This window comes from Parasteatoda tepidariorum, chromosome 1 (genome assembly GCF_043381705.1).
Source record: "Parasteatoda tepidariorum isolate YZ-2023 chromosome 1, CAS_Ptep_4.0, whole genome shotgun sequence".
In the NCBI taxonomy this organism is placed as follows: Eukaryota; Metazoa; Arthropoda; class Arachnida; order Araneae; family Theridiidae; genus Parasteatoda; species Parasteatoda tepidariorum.
In genome coordinates this window covers 22,613,590-22,625,958 of record NC_092204.1, presented here as the reverse complement: position 1 = coordinate 22,625,958, position 12,369 = coordinate 22,613,590, and the positions used below count along the sequence as shown (strand labels likewise).

Sequence of the window (12,369 nt, the reverse complement as noted above, 5' to 3'; positions counted from 1 at the left end):
GGTAACAAGTTTTGAATAGTTTCAAAGTTATAGCAAAAAACGCAAGACAAATAAAAACCCAGCCAATTTGTAAGAATCTCCGTACTTCTATTCATATTTATAAGAAAAAATTATATATATATATATATATATATAGATATAGATAGATAGATAGATAGATAGAGATAGAGAGAGAGAGAGAGAGATCACAACTTTACGTCACTTTTTATGTGCTACACTGTCATAGTTTGCATATACATATTTTCTGTTCAATAATAAACGTTATAAACATTGAGTAGTTTTCTTACCATGAAACAATTAGCTACATTTTATAATAATTTAATTCTTACGAGTTTTATATCTAAGGAACATTTTAACATTAAATATATATTTGTTAAATATCTAGAAACTTCTTAAATGAAAAAAAAAACACTCAGAATGCCCATTGTTTCCATCCATAGTACAAGTAAACATCTAGGAACAATAGGTTGATATTTAATTTCTTCATGACAATTTTTTTTAAAACTTATCTTCATTATCAAAATATTTATGCATTTTTTAAAGGAAAAAATATCTAAACTAAAAACACGTGCTGTTTTATTTATGATTTGGGGTTAAATTGATAAATTAACTTTGACGATGACTCCCACAAAAGAGAAAGGATTCTGAAATGACCTTGACAATAACTGAAAATGCAGACAGGAAGTTTATTATGTGATAAACGACTCTCTTCCACAATTGAAGATGTGCGTTTTGATATTGGAACGAATTCCGTTTCGAAGATATAGAATACATTTTTAAAAAAGCAGTGCAATATAAATGACAAAACTGAAATATTGCTGAACAAAATAATACATTTCATTGTAATGTAAATGTTGCTTTAAATTTATCATCTTTTGTCTAAATATACAACTTAAGGAATAACAATTTTATGATATCATAAAATGCAGATGCATTTTATTCCCTTTTATTTGTTTGTTGATTTATTTTAAAAATTGTAACAGTGGTTCACAACCAGGGGAGATACCTATCAGGAAAATTTCGCAGTTTTAAGGGGAAAACAAAGTAAGTCTAATCGCACTTACAGTACAATTTCCACACTCTAACTTCCAATACAGATACCTTTTTATTTTCAGAAAATGAATTTAAAGTAACGTCGTTGAGCTTATTATTCTGGACACAGCTCAAAATGAGTGTATGCTAAAATGAACACAATTCAAAATGCGCTTACATGAAAATGGACATAGCTCAAAATACGCTTTCAAGAATGGACACAACTTAAAATGCGCGTACATGAGAATGTACACAGCTCATAATGAGTGTTACGAAAACGGATATAGCTCATAATGCGTGTTACGAAAACGAACGCAGCTCAAACTGCGTGTTCTCAAAAATGGATAGATCTCATCATGCTTGTTTCAGAAAATGATTAAACACTTGATTCCGTTTCTCAAACTTCTTTTATGAATATTTTTTTAATGAAGACTAAACTAATGAATCCCAATAAATTTCCTTTGAATAAATCACTTTGTACATTTATTTAAGTATTCTAAGGCTTTAAAAGTCAACAGCTGTTTTTACAAGGTCGCAAGGGCTCCAATAAATTTAAATACTGGGAGAAAATTTATGTTGTTGGAATTCATATTTTTTAAAGTCCGCTTAATCGTTCAGAGTTTTAATACAAATGCATCGCTTCAAAAGTCACAACTAAAAAACACCTAGCCTAGCCATCCCGATTTTGGCTACATATATTAAAGTCAAAGATTTTGCACTGTAATAATTATGCTCAGTGTTTAAATAAGTAACGAAAAATAAGCAAGAAATTCCTGGCTCTGTTCAGTTGTTCCTTTTGGGTTTACATTGAATAGGCGCGTTTCGGTCTGTGTCCATTTACTTAAAAGCGCTGAGTCCATTTTCATAAATACACATTTTGACCTGTATAAAAAATGTGAATACGCATTTTGAGCTGTGTTCAAATTCTAAAGCTTTCAATGGTATGCTTTCCTGAACTCTATGACGAGAAGTTAAATTTACTTCAAAATCCATTTCGTTCAAAAGTTTTGCAAAATAATTTCTTGGACAAAAAAGAGAAAATAAAATAAAAAGGAAATGATCCTCAATCCAAAGATATTTTGAAGATAAAACAGTAACAGAATGTTGATATTTAATGTGCAAGTCTTATGCTTATCCATAAAAGGAAGAAAGGGTAAATCAGGTAATCTTTGTAAATCAGGCTTCTCAATTAAATTCCATATGAGAAGGATTTAAAGAAATAGATTAGAAGTTAAAGTTACCCAGAAAGCACAACTTCGAATACTCAAGAAATAGCGAAAAAAAAATCCCTCTAAACAAAAAGTAATAAATAACACAATGGTTCGTAATACAAAGATAAAACTTTTTTCAAATAATTGAATTACATGTTAATTTATTTTATTTGTTTAAAAATTATAAAATTAATAAACAATCATTATGTACGTTTTAATTAACGCAGCTATCATTTTATAAATATACGATGTCAGTGAAATTACATAAGCAAATCTTGACAAATTCAGCAGAACTACAAATTAAGAAAGAAAAACTCTTTTGACAGTCTTAACAGTGCCAATTAAGTTATGATACGGATTTAAAGCGGTTAATTATCAGATGAAATAAAGTTTTGGCACACCCCAAAAAAGAAAAGAAATTCATCAAAACAGTTATGTAAAGAGATATTTATAATCTAAAACTTCAGCGGGGGAATGGACCTTAATAATGACCATTTTAACTTTGATTTGATTCCAGGCACTTCATTTTTCTTGAGCAAATTGCCTAATATACCAAGATATATAAGACGAACATTGACAATTCATGCTACTATTTAAAATATTAATTAAATATAATAAAAAGTTTCAATTCCGTTTCAATTATTTTATTTGTTTAAAAATTATAAAATTGATAAACAATCATTATATACGTTTTAATTAATGCAGCTACCATTTTATAAATATATGATGTCAGTGAAATTATATAAGTAAATCTTGACAAATTCAACAGAACTACAAATTAAGAAAGAAAAAACTCGTTTGACAGTCCTGACAGTGCCAATTAAGTTATGATACAGATTTAAAGCGGTTAATTATCACATGAAATACAGTTTTGGCACACCCAAAAAAGAAAAGAAATTCATCAAAACAATTATGTGTAGAGATATTTATAATCTAAAGCTTCGGCGGGGGAATGGACCTTAATAATGACCATTTTAACGTAGATTTGATTCTTGGTGAGCAAATTGCCCAATATGCCAAGATATATAAAACGAACATTGAAAATTTATGCTACTATCTTAAATATAAATTAATCCCTTAACGATCGGTTAATTTTCAAGAAAACGGTCATTAAAGTGCCTATTTTTTGGATTTTGTATTTGTATTACGTATTTGATTAGTGCTGACATCTAGTTTAAAATGAACTAACTATCCACAATTACCTTAAAAATATCCTAGTACTATCATCAGGTGTGTAAAATGAGAATTAAAATTTTTTCCGGGCAAAAGAAATGAATTAGTTTTATTCTTATTGGCGCGTTACTACTGAACACTCCAGCCCGTCAATATCACGGGAGCGAGAAATAGCGGGCGAAATCTCACCCGGTCATTTTCACGGGAGCGAGAAGAAAGGGGTTAAATATAATGAAAATTTTCAATTCCGTTTCAATTATTTTAAATACTTTTAGTTTCTTTAAAAAATATTAGTCACAAATACTGTTTAGTACAAATTTTACATGAAATGATTTTCAAAGTATAGCATTTGTAACCATAAATAACTAAATGAAAAAAAACTTTTTTTTTTTTGCCGACAATGTACAAATACAAATAAGGCGTTAAGGAAATTAGTTTGACGTTATGTTTTGCTAAATTAAATATTATTCAATATCATTCATCAACTTAATAAATTAATGATGTTATAATTTGATTATCTTTGTTCTGGTGGATATTAAAAAAAAAACCTTGTTTTGAATGATTGAGACAAATGAATAAAAAATGATCGAGACAGTTTCTCGTCAACTTTTTCTAATTGTACAATTAGAAAATCGTCGGTAGACATAATGCTTTGAGCATAGTTTAAATTGTGCGTTTAAAGAAATGTAAGTAGCTCAAAATACGTGTTTAGAGAAATGGGCATATCTCGAAATGCGCGTTTAGAGATATGGATTCAGCTCAAAATACGCTTTTGAAAAATGCTTACTTAAGAAAATTGATAAAGCCTGAAATTAGAAATGTCCCGTGCATATTCTTGTACATGCAATCATAAAAATTGCATCCTTCTACCCTTCTGAATCCTTATACACTTTTGTTAATCTAGCTGTAACTGACTTTTTCATTATTTTTTTATATTTTTACACATAGACTTTGTGTGAAAGGTACTAAATTTTCAGAAATTCAGTTATATAATATTTATTTATCATTAAACAAAGTACTTAGCTTGATTATTTCAAATATATATTAATAAAACTTAATGTGAATTCTCTGCAACTTTTCTATGAAAATTTCTTTTAAGCTCACTAACCGATGCATAACTATTTCTTAAAAAAATGCTTAGAAGCATTGTATTTTAAAGTATTCATAGAAAATATGCAGCTAACTGCAAAAAAAAAAAAGTTGGCTTTTATTAAATAACAATAGTACGCCCATTTTCATAAAAGCAAATATTGAAAAAAGTAAAATATATGATTTACAATATATATTTTTCAAGTGAAAAAAAACTTTTTTATGGTGATTAATGAAAACACATTTTTCCACTCGAGAACTTCTTACTTCCCTTAATATTTGAATTTATAGAGCAAATGCTAATGAGCATTATATTTTAACGAATTCATAAGAAATAAGCAATCATATATATAAAATGAATTTTTAACCTTTATTAAATAACAATAGTGTGCCCATTTTCATAAAGGCAAATATTAAAAATATTGAAATATATTATTTACAATATTTATTTTTCAAGTGAAAAAAAAAACTTTCTTATGGTGATTAATAAAAACACATTTTTCCACTCGAGAACTTCTTACTTCCTTTAATATTCGAATTCATAACAATAATGCTTATAAGCATATTTTAAAGTATTCATAAAAATTAAGAAACTAAATACATGAAATATTGTTTTTTATTGAAAAACAATAGTTTTCCCATTATCATAAAAGCAAACATTGAAAATATTGAAATATATTATTTACAATATTTATTTTTCAAGTGAAAAAAAAAAAACTATTTTATGGTGATAAATAAAAACACATTTTTGCCTTCGAGAACTTCTTACTTCCTTTAATATTCGAATTTATAGTGAAAATTTTGCCTCAAAAATTGATTGAGTAGTTTTGCGTGCGTAGTTGGAACTAACACCGCTGGAAGAAATGCCAATACTTGAAGTTAGGTAATCTTCGACGCACGTAAACTTTAAAAATTGCACTTTTTCTGCTTTTTTCGAAAACGGCAAAGATTTACTCTCTCGCTCTCTAGCTGTTCTTTTTATAACTTTCACAACAGCGTGAGTGATCATAGTTCTCGTAAGATAACACACATCAGAGATCGCGCTATTTTTAGATATAATAGGAGCACAAGCAAAANTATTGGCGCGTTACTACTGAACACTCCAGCCCGTCAATATCACGTGAGCGAGAAATAGCGGGCGAAATCTCACCCGGTCATTTTCACGGGAGCGAGAAGGAAGGGGTTAAATATAATGAAAAGTTTCAATTCCGTTTCAATTATTTTAAATACTTTTAATTTCTTTAAAAAATATTAGTCACAAATACTGTTTAGTACAAATTTTACATGAAATGATTTTCAAAGTATAGCATTTGTAACCATAAATAACTAAATGAAGAAAAAAAAATTTCTTTTTTTTGAATATCTTTTCTTTTTTCATTTTTTTGAAAAATTTATTTAATAACAATGTACAAATACAAATAAGGCGTTAAGGAAATTAGTTTGACGTTGTGTTTTGCTAAATTAAATATTATTCAATATCATTCAGCAACTTAATAAATTAATGATGTTATAATTTAATTATCTTTGTTCTGGTGGATATTAAAAAAAACCTTGTTTTGAAGGATTGAGACAAATGAATAAAAAATGGTCGAGACAGTTTCTCGTCAGCTTTTTCTAATTGTACAATTAGAAAATCGTCGGTAGACATAATGCTTTGAACATAGTTTTAATTGTGCGTTTAAAGAAATGTAAGTAGCTCAAAATACGTATTTAGAGAAATGGGCATATCTCGAAATGCGCGTTTAGAGATATGGACTCAGCTCAAACTGCTCTTTTGAGAAATACTTATGTAGGAAAATGGATATTACCTGAAATTAAAAATATTCCGCACATATTCCTGTACATGCAATCATATAAAATTGCATCCTTCTGAATCCTCTTATACTTTTATTAATCTAGCTGTAGCTAATTTTCTCATTATATTTTTATAGTTTTAGACATAAACTTGGCATAAAAGGTACTAAATTTTCAGAAATTCAGTTATATAATATTTATATATCATTAAATAAAGTACTTAGATTGATTTTTTCAAATATATATGAATAAAACTTATTGTGAATTCTCTGTAATTTTTTGTACGAAAATTTAGTTTAAGAGCATCAAACTATGCATAACTATTTAAAAGAAATGCTTATAAGCATTTATATTTTAAAGTATTCATAAAAAGTAAGCAACTAATAAATACATAATAAATTTTGTCTTTTATTTAATAACAATAGTATGCACATTTTCGTAAAAGCAATAATGAAAATATTTAAATATATTATTTACAATATTTATTTTTTTAGTGAAAAAAAAACTATCTTATAGTGATTAATAAAAACGCATTTTTCCACTCGAGTGCTTCTTATTTCCCTTAATATTTGAATTTATAGTGCAAATGCTTATGAGCATTACATTTTAACGAATTCATAAAAAATAAGCAATCAATTATATAAAATGAGTTTTGACCTTTATTAAATAACAATAGTGTGCCCATTTTCATAAAGGCAAATATTGAAAATATTGAAATATATTATTTACAATATTTATTTTTCAAGTGAAAAAAAAAAACTTTTTTATGGTGATTAATAAAAACACATTTTTCCTCTCGAGAACTTCTTACTTCCTTTAATATTCGAATTCATAGTAAAAATGCTTATAAGCATTATATTTTAAAGTATTCATAAAAATTAAGAAACTAAATGCATAAAATAAATTTTGACCTTTATTAAATAACAATAGTGTGCCCATTTTCATTAAGGCAAATATTGAAAATATTGAAATATATTATTTACAATATTTATTTTTCAAGTGAAAAAAAAACTATTTTATGGTGATAAATAAAAACACATTTTTGCCTTCGAGAACTTCTTACTTCCTTTAATATTCGAATTTATAGTGAAAATTTTGCCTCAAAAATTGATTGAGTAGTTTTGCGTGCGTAGTTGGAACTAACACCGCTGGAAGAAATGCCAATACTTGAAGTTAGGTAATCTTCGACGCACGTAAACTTTAAAAATTGCACTTTTTCTGCTTTTTTCGAAAACGGCAAAGATTTACTCTCTCGCTCTCTAGCTGTTCTTTTTATAACTTTCACAACAGCGTGAGTGATCATAGTTCTCGTAAGATAACACACATCAGAGATCGCGCTATTTTTAGATATAATAGGAGCACAAGCAAAAAGCTCTCTTTACCATCGCATCATCTGAGAGAGGAATTTCTTTCTTCCTTTCGAAAAAAAAGAAAGAAATTAGAGATAACAATTGTCACTTAATCAAGAAATACCTGATGAAACATTTTTACTGCTTTTAACACAATAAAAGCTATTAGATTACTGATGACATAGTAGAACCCTAAATGTTTCATTTGCTAAGGGATCACAGACAGACACAGAGAGTATTTAATCAAAGCCAAACTGGCATAACTTACCTCATAAAACGCTTAAAGAAAATAAATTAAATTTTTACCAATCTATGTTGTTGTATAAATATATAACATTAAATTATAATTGCATAATCTATAAAATGTTTTTATATATAAATGTTAATATATAAGTGTTGTTAAATATATAAAATGTTTCATTTACTGAGGGATCTCAGACAAACACAGAGAGTATTTAATCAAAGCCAAACTGGCATAACTTACCTCATAAAACGCTTAAAGAAATTAAATCAAATTTTTACCAATCTATGCTGTTGTATAAATATATAACATTAAATTATAATTGCATAATCTATAAAATGTTTTCATATATAAATGTTAATATATAAATGTTGTTAAATATATAAAATGTTTCATTTGCTAAGGGATCACAGACAGACACACAGTATGTAGCCAAAGCCAAACTGGCATAACTTACCTCATAAAACGCTTAAAGAAAATAAATTAAATTTTTACCAATCTATGTTAGTGTTTAAATATATAACATTAAACTATAATTGGTTAATGATATATATAAATTTATATCATTAACCTTTTGACGCTGATGTGTAAATTTTATATATTTTTTTGACGATCGAATTACAATTAAAAATATAATTTGGTACTTTTCAACTATAAAAAACAGTCTAATAGTTTCCTTAAAAAATGTCTTAGATTATCGGGATTAAATTTGTATACAAACATAAAATCGAAAAAAATAGTTTCAATTTTTTTTTCTATTTATATTCAAAAACTTATCAATAATTTATTTTGTAAATTAAAGAAATTTTAATGATGGATAACTGTTGCTATTAGATCTAAATAACGGCAAATAAGTGCTAATATGAAAAATCATTGACTGGAAGAGAGCCGCATTTGGAAGATTTTACCTTTGACACATAGAAAGACAACGGTGCTCGAGCATGTTCTATATTTCATAACCATGAATCATTAAGTATATTAAATATAATATTTCACTTACTTTAAATAAAAATTAATTCAAAATAATAAAAAAAGTATGAAAATATGTTTAATAGAAATTTTACGTCAAAAGTTCAAATTATGATTATATGTGTTATTTTATAAAATTATAATATTAAATTATAGTTTCACGTATTAATATATAAATTTAAAATTAATTTTAAAAAACTTTCAAGTTATTTTCTACACTAGTGTATAAATTTATAGCATTAAACTATATTTGTATGCGTTAATATATGAATTTAAAATTTGTTTAAATAACGTACAAAATATCGCTAATGTATTTCTGATGTATAACATAATAGATTTTACAATTCTGTATTTTATTTTCAAAAATATTTACTCAATTTTGTTTAAATTTATAATATAATAAAAATCAAATCAAATGCTTCAAAAATATGATAAACTTCTTTAAGTTCCTCACATTATGGCTAAAAAGCTCAAGGGAGTTCGCTATATATAATCCTTGTATCTAATATTCCTAACAGTACGTGATAATTACAAATTAACACATTTCGTTCATGATGAAAATATAATTAGATAAACAACTGTTCAATGATTTTTTTTTCATTTAATATAACTTCTTAGCAAGGCAACTGAGATAAATTTCTTGAAATTCTTTAAAAATTTATTGCTTTTAGTTTTTGATTTAACTGAAACTTTGATCTATAATAATATCAAACTAGGAGTTATATTGAATTAAATATCCATGCATAAATAAGTGTTCTACATATTTTGCATTTAGAATTTAAAAAATGTCTAGACTTAAAATTACGTACTTTATTATATGCATGGAATTAGTTATATGCATGGAAAGCTAAAGCAATTTCTTTTTTCAATTTTTGAAAATTAATGAAAGTTACTTATTTAAAATACAAATACTCTAAAATTCTTGAGTAATTGTTTTTAGTTGAGATATATCCTTTTAATCTTAAAAATACATTAAAAATAATTAATGAGAAATAAATATTCAAAATTTTGGATATTACGTTTAAAGCATTTTTTTTTTTGTTTTTTGAAAAAATAATTAAGAGCATTATTTCTCAAAACAACATAATAATTTTGGGAACATTTTAAAAATTTTTCGTGTTTCACGCTCCTTAAAATGCGGCTATCTAGAACTGATTTTAGAAAGATTTAATATACAAGGAAAATAAGGAAGATTAAAATTCTATCAAAAAAACAGAGATCGCAAATGAAGACTTTTTTTTAAAAAAATATTAGTTCGACACGGGAATGTGAAAACTTTCCGTCTTTGATTCGACGTCTTCAAATATTGATAATTGAAAATTAAAACTTTGTTTGATGTACCTCAGAATCTTATTATTTTGTTTAATTTTATAACTTTTGAGAGTTAATTACCAAGTTCCAAATCGATTTATGTATTTTTGTATTAATTCATATTAAATATATAAGTAAGAAGCTGAAAAAAAAAATTTTTTTCTTTAAATTTTCAATAAAGTGACAAATAAAATAACTCATTAATTTTTTTAAAAAAATGCATTTTAATATATTATTTCGTATGCTGATTATTTCGTATGCTGATATTAAATGTTATAAAATGGAATAAAAAATTTAAAATTAAAAAAAAAAATTTTTAGAATTTTTCTAGATTTATTTAAAAGAAAAAGTAGAAGCATGTTTAAAAATTTAGAGACGCAACACGAATGTAAAATAATAATAATTATAAAACCTAATCATGTATGGAATTTCTAGTGTGAAAATATTCTTAGAACTGCATTATTAAATTATGGGAATATTTCAATTTAATTAATTAATAAATAATTAAATTAACCCTTTTTTGTCGTTGTTAAACTTTTCTTGGATTTGAAATAGTCTTTGATATCTATCAAAAAATGATAAATTTTAAAAGAAATTAAAATTATTGAAAAAATTAATAATTTGCGTAAAATAGTTTCAGTTGCAAACGCTCATTACCCAGTTTTTCGAGTCATTTTTTTAAAAACGAGTGTTAATAGATTACTAAGAAATTACAAAATTAAATGTTCTTTATTTTAGCTTGCAAAGAAATTTTTTTTTTCTACATCAAAATCTGCTAAAAACCTTTTTATTCTTACTGTTATATTGAAAATATCCCTCCTGTAAGCATTATTGTGAAATAAAGCGATAACATTTAAGATATTCCTAAATAACTCAAGGCTCTAAAAGTAGAAAACAATTGTTCAAAAAGAAAACCTTAATACATTTTAATAAAAACCGTTTTTGGTTAAGGACTACTCTCCCCCATTCACCAAAAAAAGATTATAGAAGCATTAACAGATCAAAAAGAATTAAGTAACATTGACACATACACAATTACTGGACTAAAAATATGAAGAGCACATATTAGGCGAAATATATATATATATATATATATTTTCAGAACATTTTAATAAAAATAAGATTTTTATGTCGTTTTTTCAAAAACATTATTTTAATTTCTTTTTAATAAGCTAACTTTTTTCTAAATACAGAAAAACTTGTTTGTCCTGTTATGTTCATTATGTAAATGAAATCGCTATTGGAAATCATTGAAAAAAAATATTCAAAAAAAATTTTGGAAAAAATTAGTAATCTTTCATCAAAATTCTAGATCAATTTTACTTTTATTTAAATTTTCTATTAATCTAGCATTGATGTTTGCATTTATTTCGAACATTTGTTTACTTTTTTAATGGAAACAATTAAATCTATTTTTTAGTGGAATCTAACATGGAAACAAAAAATACATTTTGAAAATTTTAATTTTTATGCTTGACAAATATGGTCACGTTTTGCATAAGCGCTGTAAATTTATCCGTTTCACCAATCCTTCAAACATCGCGGTATGCCAGGAAAGTTATTTTCAAACGAAATGTTAGAAAGCGTAACTATTTTCGAACCCTATTCTAATTAAAGACATGCTTAGAGCAATGAATTCTTAATTTTCTACTTACAGAAAAATACGGCTAGGAACTGTTCTTCTTTAATGAGTTTTTCTAGTTTTTTTCGATCCACTTCTTCAATAACGTCCGATGCTAAAGATGAAGATTTCTTTTTGCATGAAATGAGTGGTAAAAAGAGTAATAACACCAGAAAAAGCCGACACAGAGCCATTTCTACCCGAAAAAACTCACATGCACAAAAATTTTTAGATGAATGTTCTTAAATCCCAGGATGCTTTGCGCTAGCTACCTGATACAGGAGCTGCGAAGTTTTTCCTGGCGTTATTCTTCTTCAGTTGAACTGTCGGAGGCGTTCGAGAGTTTTAAGACAGCCAACTTGGATGCATTCTGAACGAGACCAAAATGACGTCAGTTTTCTTTTTTCTTTGTTTTGGTTTCTATTTTTTTCTTTTTTTTTCTTTAGAACGCGTCAGTCGGAGGAGTACAAACTCAAGTAATTCAGTAAAGAAATTTGAAAGACAACCACCTGACATTCAATTAAAAATTAGCTACTTTTGAGCGAAAATAAATTTAAGTCGACGAATAAAATTCTTTTA

General features: G+C 26.1%; 1 protein-coding gene across 1 annotated transcript in view; it reads right to left on the bottom strand.

Annotated features, from left to right (window-relative positions):
• LOC107453784 (uncharacterized) overlaps positions 1-12,137 on the bottom strand; it is a 70,322-nt gene extending 58,185 nt beyond the window's left edge. The window contains exon 1 of the mRNA XM_043047299.2: positions 11,825-12,137. Coding sequence (XP_042903233.1) covers positions 11,825-11,984 — 160 coding nt within the window. The 5' untranslated portion in view covers positions 11,985-12,137. The remainder of the gene's footprint in view (positions 1-11,824) is intronic.
• Between the last annotated feature and the right edge of the window lie 232 nt (positions 12,138-12,369).